The sequence below is a fragment of the Rhodamnia argentea genome, chromosome 6 (genome assembly GCF_020921035.1).
Source record: "Rhodamnia argentea isolate NSW1041297 chromosome 6, ASM2092103v1, whole genome shotgun sequence".
NCBI classification, from domain to species: domain Eukaryota; kingdom Viridiplantae; phylum Streptophyta; class Magnoliopsida; order Myrtales; family Myrtaceae; genus Rhodamnia; species Rhodamnia argentea.
This window is the reverse complement of record NC_063155.1, coordinates 21,963,803-21,988,970: the sequence shown is the minus strand read 5'-3', so window position 1 is coordinate 21,988,970 and position 25,168 is coordinate 21,963,803. Positions and strand designations below refer to the sequence as shown.

At 40.4% G+C, this 25,168-nt stretch overlaps 4 protein-coding genes across 11 annotated transcripts; all 4 read right to left on the bottom strand.

Annotated features, from left to right (window-relative positions):
* Window positions 1-431: 431 nt before the first annotated feature.
* LOC115734561 (small RNA-binding protein 11, chloroplastic-like) lies at window positions 432-2,302 on the bottom strand. Its single transcript, XM_030665417.2, has 4 exons — window positions 2,109-2,302; window positions 994-1,062; window positions 811-917; window positions 432-736 (listed from the first exon to the last, which is right to left on the bottom strand). Exons 1-4 carry the CDS (start codon window positions 2,227-2,229, stop codon window positions 647-649), a joined length of 387 nt encoding a protein of 128 aa, XP_030521277.1. The 5' UTR covers window positions 2,230-2,302; the 3' UTR covers window positions 432-646.
* A 1,042-nt stretch (window positions 2,303-3,344) lies between these two features.
* Window positions 3,345-8,938, bottom strand: LOC115734428 (mRNA-decapping enzyme-like protein). Its single transcript, XM_030665207.2, has 8 exons — window positions 8,590-8,938; window positions 8,382-8,422; window positions 8,095-8,144; window positions 6,943-7,087; window positions 6,790-6,846; window positions 5,854-5,980; window positions 4,102-4,575; window positions 3,345-3,567 (listed from the first exon to the last, which is right to left on the bottom strand). The coding sequence occupies exons 1-8, from the start codon at window positions 8,746-8,748 to the stop codon at window positions 3,511-3,513; spliced, it is 1,110 nt and encodes a 369-aa protein (XP_030521067.1). The 5' UTR covers window positions 8,749-8,938; the 3' UTR covers window positions 3,345-3,510.
* An 884-nt stretch (window positions 8,939-9,822) lies between these two features.
* LOC115734495 lies at window positions 9,823-16,195 on the bottom strand. 5 transcript variants are annotated; one of them, XR_007198896.1, is made up of 6 exons: window positions 15,899-16,193; window positions 14,410-14,790; window positions 12,828-12,962; window positions 10,715-10,798; window positions 10,393-10,642; window positions 9,823-10,259 (listed from the first exon to the last, which is right to left on the bottom strand). XR_007198896.1 is itself a non-coding variant. In XM_048281185.1 (6 exons), the coding sequence occupies exons 1-5, from the start codon at window positions 15,935-15,937 to the stop codon at window positions 10,526-10,528; spliced, it is 756 nt and encodes a 251-aa protein (XP_048137142.1). In that variant the 5' UTR covers window positions 15,938-16,195; the 3' UTR covers window positions 9,823-10,259; window positions 10,488-10,525. The 5 variants fall into 5 exon arrangements, 4 of the variants coding, with proteins under 4 accessions (XP_048137142.1, XP_048137143.1, XP_030521177.1 ...); XM_048281185.1 differs by having other exon boundaries at window positions 10,488-10,642; window positions 15,899-16,195; XM_048281186.1 differs by having other exon boundaries at window positions 10,502-10,642; window positions 15,899-16,195.
* Window positions 16,196-16,868: 673 nt separating this feature from the next.
* Window positions 16,869-23,969, bottom strand: LOC115734380 (OVARIAN TUMOR DOMAIN-containing deubiquitinating enzyme 6). Of its 4 annotated transcripts, XM_048280342.1 has the most exons (10): window positions 23,795-23,969; window positions 23,448-23,461; window positions 22,471-23,342; window positions 21,908-22,069; window positions 20,908-20,985; window positions 19,049-19,127; window positions 18,814-18,959; window positions 18,195-18,260; window positions 17,935-18,109; window positions 16,869-17,318 (listed from the first exon to the last, which is right to left on the bottom strand). In XM_048280342.1, the coding sequence occupies exons 3-10, from the start codon at window positions 23,140-23,142 to the stop codon at window positions 17,104-17,106; spliced, it is 1,593 nt and encodes a 530-aa protein (XP_048136299.1). In that variant the 5' UTR covers window positions 23,143-23,342; window positions 23,448-23,461; window positions 23,795-23,969; the 3' UTR covers window positions 16,869-17,103. The 4 variants fall into 4 exon arrangements, with proteins under 4 accessions (XP_048136299.1, XP_048136297.1, XP_048136300.1 ...); XM_048280340.1 differs by having other exon boundaries at window positions 22,471-23,461; XM_048280343.1 differs by having other exon boundaries at window positions 16,869-17,309; window positions 22,471-23,461; window positions 23,795-23,968.
* Window positions 23,970-25,168: the final 1,199 nt, after the last annotated feature.

Here is a 25,168-nt window from a genome sequence, read left to right as displayed (position 1 = left end):
CCAGATTAAGCAATCCTCAAACCTTAATTCATAGTTCCGAGTTGCCGCATGAAATCAATGGGGCAATCAATACCAGGGTCCAGTTCTCAGGCCGGACCGGCACTCTAATTTTATAATTTCTAAGCTCGAGTCGAGCACTGTATTGCTTCCACAGCCATTCACATCTGCAATTAGTCTGTCTGCCACAGCAATCTTCGTTTCTAACTCCTTTTTGGGCTCCCTTTTCCCTTGACTCTTAGGAGACTCGATCAAAACCTCTACACGAATTTTTCTTGTTGATCCTATCAGTGCCATTACATCTTGACGTAATCAGATACATTACAGGTAACGAGCCATGAACAAACACAGAGGTTTTCAGACTTTTGAGCACTGATATTACCGGCACTATTGTTCTTCAACATCAAAAAGCTCTCGATGTGACAACACAAATATGACGAACAAAATCACGTGCCGTAAGCAAATGACATGCTTGTGAAGCAACAGGAAGTACATTTGCAAGCCACATTCAAATGAAAAAAGGTCAGGCAAAATAGTGAACAGTATAAGACCAAGTAACACTGAGTACATTGACTAAATGATGCCTCGGTTCTCTAACTACATTGGACATATTCACAGAGGAAGAATGGAGTCAATCATTAATGGAAGGTTAAGGAGGTGCCCTGGCTTTTGGAACGGAATCAGCAACCTTTCTTCGTGTCCTCGCCATGTCCACAAACACTACACGCCCATCTAGCAACTAGAAGCAAAGAGAGGGTCATAACTTAAAAGGTCTAGAGTGCGTAAAGTACCAAGAGATGGTATGATTCACACCTTCCCATTCATGTCAATCAAGGCTTTCCGGGCATCCTCCTCCACAGCAAAGGTCACATATCCATAACCTTTCGATCTATTTTTCACTCTATCCATGATTATTTTAGCTGGAAAGAAACGTGGCTCCATGGTAAGAGATAATAATGCTTCTTGAAGCTCCAAAGGGGAAATATTGAAGCTTACCTTCTTCAACTTGACCGAACTTTGAAAATGCTTCTACTAGCCTGTCTTGAGTGGTGGCAAAAGCTATACCTGCTCAAGAGCAATATTTTATGATAAGTTTTGCCCTGTCATATGATCATTATTAGAAAATGTCATATGATCATTATGAGAAAAGGCAGAGTTTTTGCAAAAACTGAAAACTTAGTGAGATCAACACCGATAAAAATTTCCCCTAGAAGCAACTCTGATGATACTAAAGCTGAAGATTCAGACCTTTACCACCAATCATTAGTTCAGGAAATGAACATCACAATCTTACTTGAAAAACACTTTCTTGATTTCTCCCTAAAGAGTTACGATGTCTCCAAAAACAAATATTTAAATCTGGGATTTGCTTGGCATCTCAGTCGACAAATTTTTGTTTCTAAGCTCTTACCAAGGTTTGATGGTAGCTGAAATCATGCTAGTACCAGGACTGGCATCCCTAGCCGTGTTAAACAGGATGAATGGCTGTATTCATCAGTGAAATGATAATGTGGAGTCCAAAGAGTTAGATCCAATACACAACAAGCCACTAAATTTCAGGGGAAAAAAAAAAGAGAGACTTTCAATCAAAACATGGAGTTGCAGATCAATCAATGGTTTAACCGTCACTTTCAGTCAACTAACATTATCTAGCTTAGCCTCAGAGTCGCTCTAGTCTTTAGCTGAGTCCAGTCCACCATGAATAGCCGCAAACCAGCAACAGAAAGAACAAATTCCAGTTCCTAAGGCCATAAACTGGTGAAAGAAACAACTAAATTTCGGGAAAAAAAGGAATAGACTTTCAATCAAAACAAGGAGCCCCAAATTGAGCAAAATCACAACAGGGTAAAAAATTCCCGAATACTAGAGCGCTAGCGAGGAGAAAAAAAAATCCCAAATACCAGAGTCCGCCCAACAAATCTTTGAAGGCACGATTAACCGAAGCACACTGTCGGAGGTCAGGCCGACTCCGACAAAAGCGCCCTGATTGCCATCAGGTTACTCGGAGCTGTGCCTTGTCGGAAGGCTCGTATGCGTACAGCCAAGCACACGCAAGCAAAGTACCAAGAGAAGGAAAAGGCAGAAAAGAAGTGGGGGTTTTGATTCGGTACCTTTGACGAAGAGCGTGGAAGCGAGTCCTCGATGGAAGATTAGACGAGCTGGGGAAACGACAGGATTAGGCGATGATACGAGCTTGAAGAACATATTCGAAATTCTTCTAGTAGCCGCCATGGAAGGAGAGAGAGAGAGAGAGAGAGAGGTGCAGCTGAGCTCCTTCGAGGTTACTAGTCTTGAGTCTCTTGACTGCCTGAAATGAAGAAGCGGCAGAAAAAACTGGAGGACGACGTCGTTCCGAGTTCATTTGATTCTTAAATAAACATGTCTGATTTTTTTTTTCCTGCTATATTTAATTTAACTATAAATAAATCACCCTATAAAATTGGATGGCATGAAATGAGATGTTTTCGTCATAAACAACGGACGTTGGTCGAAATACTCCAAAATCAATTTAAATCGCAGAAAATGTGACATTGCCTAAAAGAAATTTTCACGCAAAATTCAAGAGAATAATAATCCATTTTTCATTATTTGTAAAGTAATCTCGAATCGAAAAGGAAATTTCTTTTTAAATATCTGGATATACTCGAGAATTCCTTGTAACTAGCAAGATAATTCACGGTCAATGAATGGTGCCGTTATATTCGAATCTATTTCAGGTGCATCAAGGCATCCTCTGAACAACTTATCAAACCTTCAGAAAGAGACGGGCATGCAGAAATAACATCTCTCAATGGACAGGGGTGGATCGATTCGGGATGGCCGGCTCCAAACCAGGAATTTGGAAATCAATAGCTTTGGCGGATGGTTTATATTTAATCTCCTCTATCCCCCGTGTGCAAACCTACTTGGTTGCTGAGATTTCTGAACTCCCAAGCAAGTGAATTCTTTCTCGACAAGGTCCGCCTGCGTCTCTTTTTGCTGCTTACAGGCATTTCAAATGGAAACAGGCATCGTCTTCATCGAGGCACCGACAACCACAGACGAATGATCCTCTCTAGTTAGCTTGCTTTCTTAGCACAGGTTGACTAGAAAGCTTCGCGAATCGTTTGCGTCAATGTACATCTTTCTCACAGCAGTTTTTGCCAAATGAAGGACCAATGCCGAGAATATTACATGGTTCAATGGGCTACCTCTGCTAAGAATCTACATTGAATTCGAACATCAGAATGAGGGACATGGCCATGATTCAATGGGTTAGGTCTACTTGCTTTTTTTTTATATTTCCATTCTCTAGAATAGAGCCATGAACTCGGCCGAATATATTCCCAGATGATTAACGAAGACCATAACAAAAGTTACATACCTTACTAAAAGGTAATCGGACATTGGAGCAAAATGCTATACAAATGGAATCATACACACGGATTTGACTGTTCAAGATGAGAAAGGAAAATGCACAACCACCAAAACCCCAACAAAGAAGAGAAGTCAGGTCCCCCACCATCTTGCTGCTCATGAATTGTGTGCGTTTAGCAATGCTCGACATACCATGTCGATGAACTGATTGTCCTGCAAGAGCAACAAGGTTATTTGCAGTGTAGGCGGATTCTTATAAGCGATTGACAGAAATAGTTACGATGTCTTTGATAGAAAGCTAGAGCAGCTAGCACCAACAGATCTTATCGATTCAAACTCCAGAAAAATCTAGTTATGGCTCACAATGTGCAGAGCAGAAATCACGTAGTTACTACAGCATGATCAGAAAACAATTCACGGACAGTTTTGATTCAGACTTAGCATATCTTTATCAAGCATAGACTTTGTAAGGAACCAAGTAATGACCAGGAGAACCATAAGACACCTTTATAGAACAAAGCACCCCGTCTCCGTCCCTTAGAAATTTAGGAATGAAAGGAGAATCTCTGATCGTAAATCCAAAGTTCATTCTCTCAGTAAAAGCTGGATGAGTTATGATCATGACGACAGCCTTTTCAGTTACGTATTATCCTTAAACAAGTTGGAACATCAGTCACTTTACTTTATTGAATTTAACTGGTAAAACTTCCTGTAAAAGACAACAAAAGGCACTACAGGCAAACTAACCTGAACAAGCACCGATAGTGCATCTCTGACTTTGTCTCTGTTCATGACAGGTGCATAGTTGGCAGTGGGAACAGGTGTAGGCGTAAGAGATGGAGGGGGGGTTGGTGGCGGAAACGGCTGAAGAATTGGAGCACCATATGGACGTTGTAAATTCACAGGTGGATGAAGTGGAGGAGCAGTAGGCATTGACGAAGAGACAGGCGGTACAATTGCTGTGGAGGAGGACGGCGGAGGGATAAAAAATGAAGGCTTCACTAGATTAGTTGCACGATTTTTGTTGCTACCAGGATCATTAGTATCAAGCAAAGACCCTAGCGGGGTAGGTGCTGCCAAAGGAGGAGATGGCATTTGCAAGGTCGATACAGCCGGTGAGGAAGCTGAGGCAGGACAGGGAGGTGGAGCCATTGCCGAAGAAGATGGAAAAGGCTGTCCGCCAACCGCTACAGTTGTAGCACCGCCAATATTTAAAGCTGACTGCATGCCAAAGCAAAACATTAGAGGCCACAACGAAGCACGAAGTACAATTTGGCATAACATGTAGAATATGGCTCAAGAGATCTCGTGTCCTAAGCAAGATATACTGATGCTGCACAGAACTCCCATCATTCTCAAAGATGGTGAGCTAAAATGAACTTCCACCACCATAAATGCCTGGGCAATGGGGAGGAGTTCTGTAGACTCTTAACAACTTCCAACACAAACTATGCTTCACTTTCCCCGTCTTCATTACCACTTGTCATTTTTTTTTCATATTTAAACGGTAGAACCCCATTCATACTGCACCACCATTAAGAAAGATCATCTTGTGAGGATGCCAGCTGAGAGCAACAGCTCATTGTACATGAAATGATTTTTTACACCCTTTGAAATTATACGTCAACAGATGATTCGTGATTCCTGAATGACAAAGGTTTCTGCAGATATAGGGGAAACAAAGAGGGAGAAGGGACAGCAGAACATCAGTACCAAAAACACTACAAAGGCATCACTTTAAAATAACACAAATGATCCAGCTGTCGAGGAATTATAAAAATAGGAAATTAGAACCTTTCCACTCTTGATGACACAAATGCTTGCATTTTACGTAGTAGAAAGCTTGAAATGGGCAACTATTTCTCTACAAAACATGGAACCTACACATCAGAACAAACGAAGCAAGAGGAGCTAAATCGAACTTCTTATACACAATTGGCCTTAAGACCCTGCAAAAAGCAGGCCACAATCTGTCGGTGACATTTCTAAACATCCAGTTGAGTAGTTTTTTAATATAATTCGAGAGTCCTCTGCTATTTTAAAAGTCTGCTGCTATAAAAGGGGAACAAAAAAAGAGCAAAATCAGTTTAAGCAGCGCTTGTCTATCTAAACTCCATTGCTTCATTGTACTAGACAAACTTCAAAAGCACACCAGTGCAGTAACTCCTCCAACCATTGTAGAAGGACTTCACTTTTCCCCATGGAAAAGGAAAAGGAAGGTTGTCAAGGAGGACTTCTTTTTCCCCCATGGAAAAGGAAAAGGAAGGTCGTCTCATAGCACTGCCAGAACCCACATTAATCAGTATGCCTCCTGCACAAAAATATGTGCATAATGCAGGTGCAGGACATGTTACAATGCATGCTATTTTATTCGCCTGAAAAGTATGCAACACGTCACTTGTTTCTTCCGACATGCCTTTTCATCCTGCTGATGCACATTCTCCTTTGTCTCATCAAATAAATATACTTATAGAAAATCGACTCTCTATGAGTACGTACACTGAAGAAGTTCACAAACGCTGGATCATCGTGGACATCGTTTACATTGGGCGCTGTAGAGGATGAGGGCTCCAAAGGACCGTCCATCACCGCCATAGTTGGGACAGCTTCTAGTTCCTCAAACTCACTGCAGAAAGCATGAAAAATATCTGTTCTTCAGTAGCAAAGAACTACAAAATAAAACTTTGAATGAACACCATTAATTAGTTTTGGGAAAAAGACTTTATAGGAAGTCAAACAATGAAACTCAATGCAAAAGCATTTCATTTCTCGACCAGTGTTCTTTTTTCCACTTTTATCTGAACTAGAACTGAAAAATGAGTTGGAAAAGGCATTACAGTCGTTTACTGAGCAAACAGAAGATTGTCTGTTATCAATTTCCTCACTGAAAAGCACTGGTAATGCTTGAAAACTTTGGCACTTGTATGTTGAGTGCCACTACGTTGCCAAACTGATAACTTTAATATGTTATCAGTCCAAGAGAGGGTATATTATAAAAGCCAACTTTTAGGTGAAACTTGCAACAGACTACTTTAGCGGCAAAAAGAAAAAATTAAAAATTCACAGTCAAGACCGCAACGTGCCTTATCCACAACGGAGGTGAAAACCTCTCAAGCAAATAATTGCAATCACCATAGTCATAGCAGGGTATCACAAACAGGACTACAAACTCCATCATTTAAGTGCTTCTCTTTGAAACTCTAATAGTGTATGTTGCACTTCAACTGCTGAACATATTGCAGTCCAGGTACGCATAGATCATCGAGGAGAAGAAAACAAGACAAGTTTCAAGAAATCACAGGCCCAAGGCCAAGGTGAAAATAAGCAGCTCTACTGGTAAAAACAGCAGGAAAAACATCTGAGGTGAAATACTGATTCTATTCCTTCATGAACAATTTGCACATCTTGCACTAACAAAAAAAAACCACTTAGTACCTTTTAGTTGCCGGCACCTTTGACTTTTGAGGAACCTTGGAGTATGCATTAAGTATCCTAAAATGCAAAAAGCAGAAATTACTCTTACAAAAGAATCGAAGCACAAATAATCATATAATATATGTGGAACCTGGATTCCAATTGTCCTAATACCTGTTAAAAAGACTTGCCACCTCCTCACATTCCCGTGCATTGTAAAACCAAATACCATTTACTTCCTGAGCAGCATTCCGGTATAATAAATATGGGACCTGGACTTCAAACTCAAAATCTTCCAAGAGGTTCTCTACCAGATTATCTGCATAAAACATAGCTCTCTTAAAAATGCAGACTGTGATAAATATTGAGCTGTCCAATCACCTACAAATCGAAGCAGTAAGATTCTGATAGTAATGCTGCAAATAATTTGATCGACGACCATCTAATAGACTTTAAAAATTACAATAGCTTACTATACAGCACTTCTCAGTTAGTAAATAAGATATGGAGAAACAAAGTGTACACCAGAGCTTGTAGTTGAAGTTAGCGAACCAACAAAATTGGGTGAAGTCGTACTAAATTTCAGTTCCCGAAGTACTCAAAACAATAAAAAATGGTTCCCTTCTCAACTCAACTATTAGAAAGGCACAGGTGCAGTTACTGCGCTTTTCCATCTTCATTAAGGCGAGCACTTGTACCGTTTGCAATCATATTTGGGAAGTATGTCTCTGGGTTCAGACCTGAGTAAGCTTGGGAAGATCAAAATATATTAGACTACGCACAGGTACTGATGCTCATCTCAATTGGGCATTGTGTTGTATCTGAATTCTTAATTTATGTGGACAGCCAAAAAATTGTCTCCAAATTCACATTGGGTAGAACTTCCCCAGGTCGTGTGGGCCAAAAAGGAGGATGATATATGTGGAAATCTAGATGTAAACAGTTGATTCTTAATATAAAAACAAACCAAACCTTGAATATCTAATGCCCAACATAACAGCAAAAGTACGGATCAGAGCAGACTGAAAAAAAAAGAAAAAAAAAAAGAGGGATTACTTCGAAAGCTTCACTCTACACTTTAGCGGAACATAAAATTATCCTAATAGCCCTCAGCACGAATTCCCTAGACATGAAACCCTTAGTTCCCACATTTTGCATGGAACAAGCTATGAGTATATAAACCGCAGAGAATATTCCAACAGAACTATCGTCAACTGAAACCGGCATAAATTTTCTTTCTTATCCGCTGCACAAAAAGACTGACTAGATATGAAACAGAATTTTCCGAAATAAACCAGCAAATGAGCAATAATAAAGTCCACCAACCAGTGTTCCGGCGATTCATCACGATGAACTGAAACCGAGGCTGAGTGTTCCTGAAACAAAAATTTTAGAAGCGAATGATCAAGCTGCCAAAACCGCCAGTCAAGCATACTCAAACACAAAATCTGAAGTTGAGTCCAGATAACAGTCCACAACGACACCCTCACCTTGGAATATCAATTCCACGATAAATCCGACAAAGAACATGACAAAAAAAACAAAACAAGAAACTCACTAGCTACCACACCACTAATACCCCAGGCATGCCCGTAAATCAGGTCAGCACTTACCTCTTGACAACAAACAGAGACCCTTCCACATCCTTCCGACTCTGCAAAACAAGTGGAGAAACATGTTCATTACCTACACGAGATTACAGCTAAAGAAACCCAAAATGATCGAATCCCGGTGACTCCTCAGCATCTTCAATAGCTCAAACGCGTCCACAGGCACAGAAACCGGAACAAAACAACGAAGGGAAAAACAGGGAGAGAGTACCCATTGGCTGGAATCGATGTTGAATTCATAGAAGGTGACGTGAGCGGCGGTGATAAGAATCTCCTCCACAAAAGGATCGAGCCGCTGGAGGACGGTGAGGTTGAGGAGCTTCGTGCTGTGGTGATCCAGATTCGGCATCAGCTTCCCGCTCTGCGACATTGGGCTTAGCCTTCTCTTTTCCCCCTTGCAATCGACTGCTGAAGCTTTGCTGTTCCTATGGAATTCGTTGGATTGGAACCTAAAAACCCTAGATTTTCTGCTTTCGATATTTTGTAGAAGCCTCTCAGAGTTGTTTTCTTCTGGAGAGAGAGAGAGAGAGAGAGAGAGAGTGGCAAGATATAGCTACGTCGATGGAAGGAAGGAGGAAAGAGGAGGAGGACGGTCTCGCATTTCGGGCGGATCATTCGGGCGGGTCGGGCTCGTCGAGAGATATTAGCTTGCACTTTTGCAAAGACCCGCCGCCCGCTGGTGGTTAACGCTTTTTCATTTCTTCTTTTTGCCTTTTTAGGATCCGTTTGTTCCTTGCAAAATAGTCGATTTAAAAAAACATTTTCAAAAAAAATATTTGTTATATCTGTTGCAATAATTAATCGACAATTTACAACAATTTATGCCTCAACACTTTCATGAACGATGAAACACTTTTTGTCCAAGCGACACAAACGATTATTTTTAGGAAAATATTTTTCAAATCATAAATTTTTCGTGAAACAAGCGGACTCTTAATGATTGAAATTTGAAAGTCAGGGTAAGCCTCACCAATTATCTTGATTCTTGATGCTGTCACACAAGTGTTCGATATGAATCATAGCAACTATTATGGGAATGTTTATCCCCCAAAAGCCTGCCATTTGGATTTTGGTTAATGCATAATCTTCTTTTGAAAAAGTTCATTCTAAGTCGATTTGAAACCGGATGGTTCTATCTTTGGGACTTGAAACTAAACTTAACAATTCGTGTCATATCATATCGTGTCTAAACGGGACAAATATTTCAATGGTTATGTAATACTTTCAAATATTATAAAAATGGAAAAACTCAGCGAATTTCCTATGCTGATTATCTAGAATAGGGATCACAAAAAGACTTTATCCATCCTCAAATTGATCACTTTTAGGATCATTTTGCTTCTCAGTTGCAGAAGATATCCCTGCTTTTGTTAATTTATATAGTTTAACAAAATTAGTTTGACATAAATCGTTGTTAATATTTTTCTAAATAATAAGAACGATCAAAATAAAAATCTCTTTCAATGATTTATATACCATGAAACGAAAAATATATAACGTCCATTCCGCATGAAGATCATCACGTGATTCCGGAACATGGAGAAGTAGAAAATACAGATATATCTTTGGCCATCTATTCCAATCAACCATTTAGCAATGTTAAGGATCTCACTCAATGCTGCGAAACCGATAGGTAATGCACTGTCTGATAATCTTCGGATGTCCCTCGACTTCTGTTTAGTTTTCTTCGATCTCATGTTGTCGGATCACTGTGCATGTTCATCACATCTGTACTTTCTTTCGTTCTATCCCGTTGATTCATGACCCGGCCTCTGCTTTCCAGAGAGCCGTCGAAAGGCAGAACAAGAAGATCGGTGCTGCTGGAAACTGCATACTACTCCTGTGCATCAAAGAGGGTCCATGCCCGGGACTGATACAACACTGGAAGAAATTGTTACATGTTCTAATAGACGGCGACAAAAATGCCGGTGTCTCAATGATATTGAAACTGCAGACTATAAATTTAAGAAAATTCGACAGACATTACAACCACAGTATGAAAGCAATGGCTAACATTATGGTACAGTTTGAATGTTGGGGAGCGTCGCAATCTCTAATTTAGAAGTCTAGGCGCAAGTTGAAATGCAAAGGCCAGATATACAAGCGAACCATTTAGTGCTCACGCTGTGGTGGGGCAGATGTTCCATTTATCTTCCCTTTTGAAAGTGCGCTAGAGCTGCCATTGTAGCTGCTGGAAATACTCGTCTATCGCGTTCAAAATCCTCCCTAAGTTTCGAGACTTGGGTTTCCAGTCGCACAAATTCCTGCAAGCAACTCAGAACTATGAGGGGATAGAAGCCGAGTTCGAGTCCATAAGCAGATTTGAGGAGAATTACCTCTCTGGTAACTGTTTTATGTCTCTCTTCTTGAAGCCTTGAGCATTCTTCCTTCAGCTTAGTATTTTCTTCCATTAAGCGAGCCTAAAAGACATGCCGAACATTACTTCTCCAGATAAAATACCATCATCCATTGGACAACATTCAACAACACCATAATCCCACATCATCAAGAGATTCTACGACCTGACAAATAAGTAGACACTCGCCCCGAAGCCTAAAATCTTTTTGAGAGTTTGGCCCACTTTAACTGACCCAAGTTGTTTGAAATGGATAACTACGTAATTACATGTGCACTCACTTTACCACAATTCTACTTAAAACAAGTCCTAAGTTTTCTCCCACCCAAGTTACATTTCAGAGGTAAAGATCTCCTAATGAGTGTTCATCAATACAGGGAGGGAGGCTTTTAAGTTTTGCATTGTGCGAGTCTCAAGGACATTAGCTCAAAGAAGGAAGAGTATAATCAGCACGTTATCCATCTAATCTCCTCCGGTTTCCATTTTTGTCTAGGGAACATCCATCCATCCATATGATCTCATCTTGTTCAAATAATTTGTAAATACTCTACATTCTTCAAGAGAGAGAGAGATAGAGAAAATACTCAAAGTTTACATCTTTACTTAATGACTTAATGGAACAGTAATGGACCTATATATAAAGCATTAGAGGCACTGACCACCAACTAACTACCGACTAATATCCATAAATATACTTCAACCCTCTCCCTCAAGCTAGAGCATCCAGTTTGCATATGACAGGTGCAACTTTCTTTCAAAGTCTGACCAAAACACTGTGTAAGCCGAACCTTCCACTAGACAAGGGATATGGATAATCCGAAACCAGATTCAAAACAATGACAATTGTGTACGCTACCGGACCTTACATGATAAATTGAATGTAATCCACATCATCACTGAAATTGACAAGCACTAAAGAAACACATGATCCAAAATTTGATACCTCCTTTTCAAGCAACCTTGATAAAACCCTATGGAAACTCAATTTGAATTGTGGCAAACTACACTGCAGGCCCTACGAGAAGGCATGCTCGACTCTGGCGCTCACAATTGCCTGGACGCTCTCAATTGAAAGAGACTCCCACAACGAATAATGTCAAATGTAGGAGTTGTCGAGTGTGGACCAAAATTGGGAAGTTTTTGAAGAGGAGATGTTGTAGATTGGAGCATTAACGGCTTTGTAGCAAGCTCTTTTTTTTCTTTTCTTCTTTTGGAATAGAAAAGAACAAAAGAAAAGGAAAAGAAAAATGAAGACTAAAAAAAGACAAAAGCTAACAAGGATGCTAGCTTGATTTTGACGGAAGAAGCATAATTAATGACCATGATCGAAAAAGATAGATGACAGAATGAAGCTAGAGAATAGAAAGGTTCGACTTGTGGTAGACTTCACCAGCACAAGGATGTCAGCGACAAGACAGACAAGGCCGCAGCAAACGACAACTCTTGTCCTGACAACCAAAGAGAGACCAGCTTCTCAATGAGATATTGTTGCTCTTAGAGAGAACATGAGCATATATGAGACCATGACAAGCAGACGATGATGATGCAGCTCTTAAAGACTATTAATTGTGGTTGCTCTCGAGGATAAAGATTGGTGGTCGAAAAACAGACTTGACAGTGGTGGGCTTAGTGTCAGAGTAGAAATGATTATGACAGAAACGAATCTTTTCCTTTTAAGACTGACCACAAGAAAAAAGATAAACCTTGGCTCTAATACCATGTGACTATTGAAGGATCTTCAAGAGAGGAAGGGAGAGAGAAAAGGCTACATCTTTACTCAATAACTTAACGAAAGAGTACATAAGATAGCTTTATACATAGAACAAGACAGACACTAACATGACCCTAATTTCCTTATTCATGACCTCCTACTAACAACTAGCTAATATCCATAGATACACTTCAACATAATTGACGATGATAATGATCCAGAAGAGGTTATTCCTTTGCCCTGCTCTTGTCTAGTAAGATTTGCGTTTGTAACTCTTCCATAGGTATTCCATACATCGATAATGAAAAGCGATGAAGAATCATGTTGAAGAGCGTGCACGTCACTCTGTGAGGCTTAGGATAGTGGGAAGTGAAAATATTACCGTTTCAGATGCCATAGTTACTATTAGTTGCTCAAGGTTTGTCTTTTGGGCTGCCAAATCATCTCTTTCATGTAGAAGCTTTGTATTCTCTTCCTTCAGTTGCACTAGTTCTGATGCAAAATTTTCGGCAACTTCCTGAAGAGAGCAAACAATGACTAAATTATACTACACCTGTAGCAAAAGCTTTCAGGCTATTACTTGAAGTTCATCTGTGTACACAACGAAATATGTGCAAAAACAATTTTCAGTAAAGAACATTAAAGAACGACTATGTGGCCCGCGACACTAAGCTAGACCAAATTCTTGGTGATCTCACCATATCGTGCCTAGGAAACAGCCCAACCTCTGGTCAGCACATCCGATACATAGAGCACGTATCATTCCTAGTATGGGCTTATTCTTGGGTGGCCTAACAAAATGCAATTGACTTTGCCCTGGGCTATTAATATTGAATTGACCTCAGAGTTTATACACGACCCTCAGGCTTTATATATATATCTATCTCTTCAACAACACAATAATGGAAAGCATATACTGCAACAAAAGAACGTATAGAAAAACTGGTAAACATAAATTTAGGCATGTTATAAACCTCTATCAAGAGGTAAATTTGCAGAAAGTAAAACAGAGTGTACTTATAGAGTCTAGGGATGTGCACGGCGTGGGGTGGGGATCATGTTCCCCTGGCATTAACCCGCCACGCCACTTCCCCATGCCTTGTGAGGGGCAACACGGTTTTGCCTTTCGGGGAACTGCAAATCACACTTGATGCAACATTTTTTACTAAAAAAAGAACTCAATAGCCTTTTTTTGTTAATAAAGTCAAACAAACTCCAACCTTCATGACATCGACATGGGACAATGTGAAGATGAAAACACCAAAAGCAATTGTCCCATTAGCTTACCTAGAGAACTTCTTAAATAATTGTCCCATAAGTTGATTTTATATAGTCAAACAAACTCCAACCTTCATGAAGTTGACATGGGACAATTCGAAGATGAAAACATAAAAAAAAATTGTCCCATTAACTACCAAGAGAACTTTCCAAATTTGTATCTCTTACAAAAGTAAGTCCATATTTTCATAAGAAGAAAAAGTTATTCTTAGGTTTCTTTTTCATATTGTTATTGCAAATACAGAAATAATATAAACATAAATATATTTATCTATAATATATAAACTGGTCCGGTTTGAGGGGTGGAGCATTTTTTTGCGTGGAAAATTCGTGCAGCTCAGGTAATTCCCCACAGGGCAGGCAATCCCCCCCACCCTTCCCCCCGCGCACCTTGTGCCTCCTCCCTAATAGAGTTATTAGCATGCACAGCATCTGTGCTTATAGAAACGCTAAACATAAGTTATTGTAAGCACGCCCTTAAGGCCCATGTCCTGTAAGCATAGTTCTGAACTTGATCACATATGCAGCACTACAACATCCTACTTTAATCTCAGTAGACACAAGACAAGATTGCTTCTTGAATGACGGCTCGTATTGCCAAACGCAAAGCAGCAGGAACAAAACTTCTACACATTTAATATACGCCGAACAATGTCCAATGCGATGCAGCAATAAAAAAGATTTACCTGTTCAGAGAAATTCCTCGTACTATCCTCTGTGTTAACTCTCAAAGGTGTTATATTGTTGTCGTCATCTAAATCATCTTTTGGATAACTAGTAAGATTTTGCATCTCGCTTAGAGCCGGCTTGTATTTGGGACATCCCCCCTCGAATATATGGCGATTTAGATGGGTTGTACCAGACTTGCTCGAACACACATATAGATTACCACAATAATTGCACCTGCATTCCTCTCGCTCACCTGGCCTCTTTTCAAGCTTGCTGAAGTGTTGCCACACTCTCGACCTTACTCTCCCTCCTTCTCTTTTTCTCTTTTCGCCTGTAGATATTTCAAAAGGGCTAGCATCTACAGGGACTATTATTATTTCCTTAGTAGTCTCCACTGTCTGCACAAAGATTTATCGACATAATTACAAGCACACGACTAAATAGGAATGTGGCATGTGGCATGTGGCAGGTAAACAGCAGCATAAGAATGAAAAATTATGCCCTTTCAAACTAGTGGCTGTTATGGTACATCACGCTATACATATGATGCTTTACCTGTCCTTTCTGATTCCATGAAATGAAGCTACCCCACGCTTCAAGTCACAGTGCAGCACGCCCTCGTGAATCACCTCAAAGATACAAATTTTCACAATTGTCCAAAATTCACAATTGCACTACAACATATTAGGATGCCTAGACATGGTTTCAAGTTTGCTCTACCGCAAGCAAGTTAAAGAAGTCAGTTCAAATCACGTTTTGGGTCTGAATGATATACGAGAAATTTTTTCCAGTGGCTGGAAGATGCATTTGATGATCTACCTTTTTCTAAGTTTCCAGCTATCTCTAACAACTTTACCCTATTATATTCTTGATGAGTGATAAAGCATGCCAGCAAAACAAAATGCACTAATCTTTTCAACCACAAAACCCAATATAATCTCACCCACAAAGGTGTACCAAGCCAAAAACGACACGCGCATAAGTCATTGCTTGGCTTTTTACCAGTGTAGGAATAATTGCACCGATTTTGATTTATGTAGACTAAGGTAATCTCACACATACAAGCATATATGGCTGATGCTACCGCGTTTCATTGAACTGCGCCCGAAGCAATACACCAAGGATATACTAAAGAACAAGAGAAAAACTAAAAAGCTGAAGAAGAGTTTCCACAGAAATTATTGAGTTCCACATTTTGGTTTTGGATCTCAGAGACATACTTCCACAACAGAGAAAGTGACAGGTTGGAAAAACAAGTTCTTATCTTTTTGTTTCTTTGTGTGTGTGTGTGTGTGTGTGTGTGGAGGGATAAAAATACATCAATTTAAGGGAGATGATGCCCAAAACAACCTAAACATATGCTGCTGTCGGGTTTCGACTTGTTCCCCGTAAAAAGATACGAACATTACTCAGAAGACCAAATGGGACTCTGATGAGCATTGGAAAAAATCTAAAGAAACCAAAATCTTCAACTGCGGCAATGGAAGATAGAAGAAATCAACAAACCTCAAGTGATGGAGCCAATAGATCCAACGAGGAACTCATGAATTGCAACCAATCGCGTCCCCGGCTCACGATTTTTTAAATCCGGAGGACAATCGGGATCCCCGAAGTCCCGTCGAACAGTCGAACTCATAGCCCGAAGGCGAATCTTCGAGCGGTTCTCGGGCCGCGCGCTGCTCCGATTCAGCCAGTCTCCTCAATATTTCCGGGCCGGGCGGGCCGAAGAAGGCCCGAGTTCGTCGGAACTGAGAGTCGGGCTTGGAGCTCTTCCGGCTCTCCCATTCGCGGTTGTCGTCTTCGGAGAGTTGGTTAGTAGGGCTTCGGGGCTGGTCCAATTTAACACGGGAGAGGGGGGTTTTTTTTGGTTTTTTCTCTTTTAGAAGGAAATTTTCATTTCATTTAGAAGATAAGTACGTAACTTCTATATAAAATTAATTACGAAACGCTACAATTCAGCGCGAATTTGAAAAATAGATTAACTTGATATAACCTACAATAACTCCCTCTTTCTACAAGAAAAGATTTGGCATAGCATCATATTCATAGCACAATCGGCGGCCGATCGCTGAAACTCGTATTATCATCGGTGATGAGCACACGTCAAAATCTTCATTACTACAATTTTACCCAAAAGCCATGCGCGCTCAAATTTAGCACCCCGCACTATTACCGTACAGAGATAACAACCCAATAGATTGAAAGGGCATAAATAATGTCATTTGAGCACTACTCAGAACATGCAAGTAAAAAGAGTCCAACTTCATGTGCCAGTCAGTCATTGCAAACAGATGGCGCCTCGCCAAGAGTTGCGACGCTTGCACAAGTCTCCGTCGAACCATTCACTTCGCCAAGTTTTGCCCACTTACGTCGGCATTAGCCACGAGGTGGATTGAGGTTTCCATGATAGGGGTACAGCCCAAGTATTTCATAGGAACCATGATCATGCCAAAAAAAAAAAAAAAAAGAGTGACTAACCCGAATATCATTTTTGAATAATTCTTATTTTCAAATGCTTCAGCAGTAACGAGAGCAAAATGCTCGGAATCGAAGTCTGCATTCGACGAAGAGAACATTTATTTAAGAAACTAAGATAAACTAAGACAAAGTGTCGGCAGGTTTCTGCTCAATAAGAACAAAAGCTTTTCCGCACCAATCGGAGCACGAACCTAAGCAATGATGAACCTTATGGATACTCCCAGCATTCCAGCTCATTCCGTTGCCTTGCCTTTGCGCCTACTGCTACTAGTCTCCAAGAGATAGCATACCATGGAGTCCACATCATCGCCGAATATACTGTACGCCTTGATCACCTGGAGATAACTGAATCCCATGGACAGCACGACCTGCATACTGCTGCTCAGAACATTATCCTGTGAACCATGTTCTCTTCCACTCCCCATCCTCATCTCACTACCTGATGTTGCTGTTCCCAAATGCATATCAGTAAGTTTGTACATGTCGAACTTATAAAAGAATTTGTGGCAGCAGACAAATATTGAACACATCCTCCATGTAAGGCTATGCCAATAAGTTCACTTCAAATGGAGACGTTAAAAAAAGCTTTTTGACTCGGACTTGTTTTAAGGGACACAAATTGTTATGGAATTTTCTTGGAAACAAGCGTCTTTTTTAGGTGATTCGACATTTCCAATGGGTTACTTTCATCTGTTCCAAAGATTTAATGAGCTCACGAAAGAACAATTGCTATAAGATGTGGCTAAAATGTTGAACAGAAATCGACAGACACCATTAGCTACTGATATAAACATCAAAGTGCAATCTCCCAATTAAACTTTTCTCTTTCCTTCAACTAACTCGGGATTGACAGACAACATTAATCATTGATGGCAACATCAAAATGCAGTCTCCAAATTATACTTTTCTTTTCCTTCAACCAACTCAGGATTCCTTTTGTTTTAGACACACTTCCAAAAGGTACTTGCCAATGACCGCTGGAATGTATTGTTAGTCATCCAACTGAGCAAATGAAAAATACCTTGTCCCACAGAGATAAAAAGAGAGAAAGACGGAATTCTTACTTCCCCCAGAAGATGATGGTTCCGCACTAGAAGTAGAAGAGTCTCGAATACCAGGTTGTTTCCTGAGTTTGTCACTTGCGAGATACTCAGCCCGAGAAGCTTCCATAACCATGCGCTCGATTTCCTTCTCAGTCAACTCGAGGTCAGACCAAAAGCGACCCTCTGCCAACAGAGCCTGCCAGTAGACATAATTAGGGAAACGCATGATATCATGAACTATAATCTCACACATCACCCTACGAAGAGACCACGAAACTAACATTATCAATCTGTTGATCTTGCTGGGCTTTGATGGCTGCCTTTACTTGATCTTTGTCGACATTTGTCTGCAAAGAATTCCCAAGTAAGATAGGGACAAAAGTGTTCCAATATCAACATGAGATTCAGAAACAACCAACTGCTACTGTGAACAGAAGGAAAATTTTGCGTTTTACCACCTTCAAGGAAGTCAGAAAAACCCAATGGAACTTCTGATCACAGCATGGTTCCACTCACTATGCAATGTGCTTAATAATTGCAGAACTACTGAAATACGGTCTAGTTAACTATTAGATAGATTGGCACCAGCAACAACCACAGCTGAGGGACGTCAGAGAGTTGAAAATCCAACTGCTTCTCGACGACATAAAGACTTCAGTCCAATGCATCAGCTAAATGCAAATGGAGGAAAACTATAACTATTCATCTATTCACTTCATTAGGCGATTAGAAAGCTATTTCCATTGTGAGAAAACGAATAATCAGAACAATAATCAAGCGTTTCTCGTAAAGAGGAGATTTCAAGACATCAAAGCGAACCAGTGGATTAGGATCAATGCAAAAGATACCAGGTCTACTCTAGCATAGTTTGTGAGCAAAACAAATAAACATGACACACACCCCGCGAAAAGAGCTGAACCCAAGTCCTGCACCAATTGCCAAACGACGTGGATCCACCAGAGAATTATAATGATTCCCATGATGGTAGCTAAGCCGTATGGGTGGCGTGTCGGTATTGTAGCTTCCCTGGAAAATATTGATAGGCTCTGCATTAAGAAGTACCAGTTAAAAGAACAAGCCTTTAAGTACAAAATTATGCGTCAAATCAAAGCCAGTAGCTGTACAAGAGCAGCACCTGTGCTGTAGGAATATATATGTATCGGTCGGTTATAAATCTCACATAATGCTTGGATCTCCACATTGTTCCCATATACCTAACAGTGAAAAGAGCATTTAAGAAAAACAGATGAGTCTCCATGTTCAAGTCAAAAAGAAGGCAAAAGTAGACGCACAACATAATAATCACGATCGATATGAACAAGTAATTCAGTAATAGCCAAACAAAAGGTTGACCAAATATGTGAACAGAAACAGTAAAAAAAAAAGCAATTAATTATGAGAGGAAGATAGTCAAATACAAAGTTCATTTTAAGCATATGATTAAGGCACACGAATTCAATGAATGGCACAGAAAATGCCACCAAAACTTCCACTGATGACTATTACTTTAAATCTTCCATCGAGCTCGTAAAAAATCCAAATTGTTTGGAGATCAACCTACGAGATTTGGCAACTACTTATACACTTCTAGCATATTGTCTGGCCAACTGCATCATATGACATAACACTAGGATTGGCAATTCAAACCACTGTGTCAAATTGCATTTTCAACTCTTGTCAATCAGGGTAAGCATTTAAGCACCTCAGCTATTAAGAGTTAAGCATATCATATCATTTCATATTCAGGTCTTCTGCATTTCAATTGTAACATTCGTTATTGACATTTTTAATTAGCTAACGGTGCAGCTGCACATTCAATCTGTCAAACTGGTCGAACAGTGAAACCGCCACTTGAATACACAGTTTTACTTGTACCAGGTCGCTTATAATTGCTTTCGTGTCCAACAAATCGACCTAAAACTTCAACAATCTCATGTTTGATCCCATCCCAAGGAGAACAGTTCAATAGTATTGTGAGCTGGTAGATGAGAATTGTCATACATGGCCCGTTCCATCACAACTTATCTAACCACAAGTTGCCGCGGTACCTATGGAGCTAATCCACACTAAGTTCCCATTTTTGAGTTAATGGTGTTAAAAGCCTATAACCAACAAAAGTGAATAATTTCTACACTTACGTCTCTTACAAGAAGCGTGGCCCACTACTGCCACATATTCTTAAGCACAAAACCCTTTGTTAAAGAAAAGTTTAAGCTGCATAAACAAAGCCGAATTGGACTAAAAAATGGGGGGTAAACCAAATGCTGCCCAATATGGTAGCATTAGATGTCAACTTTGCTGGAAATAAACAACATGATGACTCGAATACATCTCCTAATCAATAAAACATGCTCGACTGGTGCAACAACGCACTAGAAAAATAGTTGCTTTTCAAAATCAATATGCTTCAGAAAAAATTTCACAAGGATGAGCATCTTTCGCATTTAAATTCAAAGAAAGTCGAGGGAAAGCTGGTTGGGGCCTAATTCACGATGAATTAGCATAAGGTTGTCTAAGGTGGTTTCCAAACATGCAACGACAACCTTTACTTCTCCGCGAGAAGATGGAGCTCTAAGATAGAGACGCATGTTGATGCAGATTAAGATACAAACACACCTAAAAGGATGAGGAATAAGACTAAGGAAATTTATTTAAAATCTGGAGCTTACCAAAATTTTACACATAAGTCAGAGCACCACATATAGACAACACCACTTGATGTGAAAAAGCTTACTTGTCACTGTCATATTCACATTAAGTCTCCCAACCCTACACTTGCACCTACTGACCTGTCTCCAGATTTTAGCTCACACAAACATTACATTCCTTGGATTATGTGGCAGTAAAAATCCTTTAGAACATGGTCCCCGTGGCCAGGAAAGTAGAGTCAGTGAATTGTCCTAAATTTACATCCTAGAAGCACAGCCATGTCCAACACTACTCAATCTGGCTAATCAAAAAGAAAAGTACGATGGTCACTGAAAATTCACATACCTTGTCTCTTCTCTTTCTTCGGCAGTATTGGGTGAAATTTTCAGTGACAAACTGAGAGAAGTGATCTCTTTCCCGCTCCTAAAGAAGGACCAAAAAGGCAAGCAGAGACAAGTATTATGATAAAGCATAAGGTTCACTAATTGCTGAAAGCAGAAGCGTGACATATATACACAACATGAGAATCTAAAAATGTAACAGAAGATCAAATAAAAGGAAGAGCCTAAACCAAGGGAAATGAAATAACACACGAAAGAACAAAAACAGGGATGGTGTCAGGTTGGTTCATGCATAAATCCCTACCACTCATCCGTAAGATGTTGGTAGACAAATAGTCCAAGACAATAGCAACAATATTCGCAGTCCAACATAATTAACAAATTAAAAAAGAAAATAAATAGCAGTTGCGAAAAAGAACTGACACACTTTCTAGCACTTATCAGCCTCTTGAAGATGCGCAATGAACTCACCTCGAACCATATCAATAAGAAAATCACATGTCATCACATGTTAGATAACAATGGCTATGATGATAAGAAATATTTTTCTTCTATTCATGATTAGTTTCAAGAGATTCCTTTTTCAGCTTCTTTTGCACTGAAAGATAGATGCCTTCATCCTTTATCGCTTGAAACACCAAATTCATTTCATTACTTTCTTTTCCCTTCATTCCCTGTTCAATTTAGACTATTTTGTTGCACCATCACGCCCAAAACAAAATACTGGGGAACAAATTACTACAATTGTACCTGATTAAGCATCCATCAATAACTACATGACGAAATTATCTACCAGGAAAGAAAGACATGAGGAACATGATATCTTGTTGAAAGACTGTCTGTATCGGACGACTACAATAATCTCATACTCCTATTCATTGAAGTGGATAATGACCAACTGACAATTAACCATCTAAGATGGCATGTGACCACAGCACACTATACTCCCTCAGTATAGGAAAACATTTTAAACAAGACCAGAGCATGTAAGGAGATAAACATACCATATAGTCTATACACATTTGCCTGACAAGATCATGCTCATCAGAGTCCCCATAAACTTGATCCGCAACAGCACGAAAGAGACAATTCCCATCCTCCAACATTCTTTTGACTTCCAAACCCTTTATCCTCCTAATTTCAATCTCGAACTGACGTTCTCTTTCCTAATAAAAATTTAAAGTACCAGCAAATCAGATAAATAGTTTCATACATCAAATAGCTTCCATTATAAAATAAAGCCCAATGCTCAAGCCCCAAAAAAACCTATGAAGGCCTTATTATATAAGTTACATGTGTTATGTACTTCAATTAGGTGGCCAAAAACAAGGGACAAATTCAAGAAGCATTAAATAAGTTACACGTGTTATGTACTTCAATTAGGTGGCCAAAAACAAGGGACAAATTCAAGAAGCATCATCAGCCCAAAAACATTAACGTAGAACAACAGCTACATAGACGCAAAGAAAAGGTTATTCTGGTACTAAAGACAACGAGGATAAGTTTGAATGCTCGAAACCTCTTGAAAGGTCATAACATGCATTCCCTTAAGAACAAAAATACTCACCAAATCATCATAAGATACGAAGCATGGTCCTTGCTCATCCGCACTGTTATAACCCTCATTTTCACAGTGAGATCTTGGAGAAGAAGGCCGTGACCCAGTAGGTGAAGTTCGAGCTGAAACAACAGGCCAGGCAACTGATCTTCTGGAAGAACCAAGCCGTGCAGAATTTGAGCTTCCCAGCGGCGCTCTCCTTAAGTTTGAGTTTGCAACCAATGGCCTTGGTGGGGCTGGAGGAGGTGGCGGATGCAGACTCCCGACAGCACTTTGCATGTTGCTTGTGCCCTCATTCTCTATTAGATCAACAGGCTTCGGCCCGCCTAATCCTTTCAACACTTCCTCTGAACTAGGAGGGTCATCACTAACCAAAGGCTCACCATCAAGAGTCTCATTACCCGAGTTCTCATCTTGATCACCATGATATCCTTCCAAATGCTCATCGCTTTTCACTGTCGTATTGTCACCACCACAATAACATTCTGACAGCTCATCCACAATCACTTGTTCTAATACTTCCTCTTCACTTTCCTCATCTTTTGCAGCAGAAGCAGCTGGAGAAGTAGCAGAGGGCTGCGGCTCTGTTCTAGCTGAGGAAGAAGGCCCAGGCAAGGAAGAAGAACGGCTTGGATTCGATGAGGAACCACCCGAGCCTCTCTGAACCAAGATCCGAGTCATCTTGCAGATGTTTTATCGTTAATTTCGCCAGCCGAAAAAAAACCTTCTTGCCCCCACTGAACTCGCTCTCTTTAGAGAGCCAACACCATATTGAGAGGTTTGTCACGTGCTCTGGCCTTAGGCGTGGTCACGCCAATACCCCGGCTGAAGGATTTCTTCCAGCCTAACAGCGTCTTCTTCTCTGCCGCGCAAATCAGTCTCTGCATTCCCCTATCAATTCTCATGAGACCGTGACCTCCCAATTCGTTAAAAGGAAACACTCTCTCTAAGTAACTGAACAATCCCCAAAAGCCCAAAGAACTGACCTTGAAAGCCGAAGCTGCAATTCCAATGACCGATTCAACACATGAGCAATACAGAAAAAGAACAGAAAAAGACCATCTACATCCAAGATTATCCCCCGATCACCATATGCTTCTTAGCAAAAGATGGACGATCGAGTACGTCAATTTCAAGGACGCCCAGAAAATGAAAAAAAAAAGAAACAAGAAAAAAGAAGAAGAAGAACAGAAAGAAAATCCTAAGCGCACGCCAAACCTAGAGACCTTGAAGCGGAAGGAAGAAGAACCCTAATCTCCACGCGGACCCAATCGTCGCGGCCGAGAGATCACAATATAAACCCTAGAGTTGACTCGAGGGAAAGTAGACTCACCTCCGCGAGTGGAAATCTGGTAGCTAGCGGAGAGATTACTGGAGCCGATAAAATGAAGAAGAAGGAGGAGGAGGAGGAGGAGGAGAAGACGGATTAGAGAGAAATGGCTGGTGACTTGGAAGAGAAGGATGAAGAAGAAAGACTGCTCAGAGCGAGTCTCTCTCTTCTTTTTTAACTTTTGTCTTCTTCTTTTTTTTCCCTTCTTGGAGATCAAAGAAGAGTGCAGAGAGAGAAAGTGAACGGGGGAGAGAGAGAATGGGAGGCTGCCTTTTAATGGTGGCGAGGGCGAGGGCGAGGGTCGTGTGACGTGGAAAGTTCTGACGCCGGCGACGTCACCCGCCGAGTTGATTCCGCACGTGCAGGAGCCGTCCCAAAAGTTCAACGCGTGCGCGACTCGTTGGTTTAAAAATTGAGAAAATCCTAAATAAAGAAATGAAGTGTTATTATTATTTTTGAAGTAAGAATCTGAAGTGCCCGTCACTTCAAATGAGTCAATCTCAAATGACAATTTCTAATAAGGCCTCCCTCCTCAACCAGCTAAATATTCTCCGACCAAAAAAAAAAAAAAAACCAGCTAAATATTCCGACCGATCAAGAGCATTTTCATCGAAGGCAAGTTTCATTTTTATTTTTTATTTCTTTTTGCGATTATTGAAGGCTGGTGAACCCTCATGGCCATTGGGTAAGGGCATAGCAATCCTCGCCGGGTGCGAGCAAGGGTCGTGGCCCTTGCCTAGGCCCTCATCGCCCACGCCCGGGCAAGATGACCCACGCTCAAATCCGATGAGGGTCGGCCTCACTTGTGGTTTAGAGGGCAGCCTCACCTAGGGCGAGGGTCACCTCACTCAAGCGAGGTTGTCCAATGAGTGGCCCTCGCTCAACCCTTTCCAGGCATCGCTGGTGAACGGCCATAAAACAAAAAGGAAAAAATTAAAAAATTATAGGACGAAAATGCCCTTGTCGGTCGGAAGGTTGGGCCCTTATTTTAGAATTTTATGGCCACTTCAAGCTTTTCTTTGAAAAAAAAAAAAGCATTTCATGTTCTTATTTAAAATGTTTCCTTTAAAATTCTAAAAAAAATAGAAAATATGATCATTTTCCAGTATTTACAATCAATTTCATTAAATCCAATAATCTATCAATGGATCTAATCAAAGATTTTACCATTAATTCCGTCCAATTTAGCAGTATGATTGCTCGTCAAGACTAGACGATGGTTGACGGTCGCTTGCAAGGCCTCGGCTAGGATCTTTTATCATTTATCTTGCAAAGTGTAACAAGACTTTGGAGAATTCCTTTGCACTTTAAGGCTTCACTCGCTTTGCGAAAAATGAATGATTTGAAAAATATTTTACAAAAAAGATCGTTTGTATC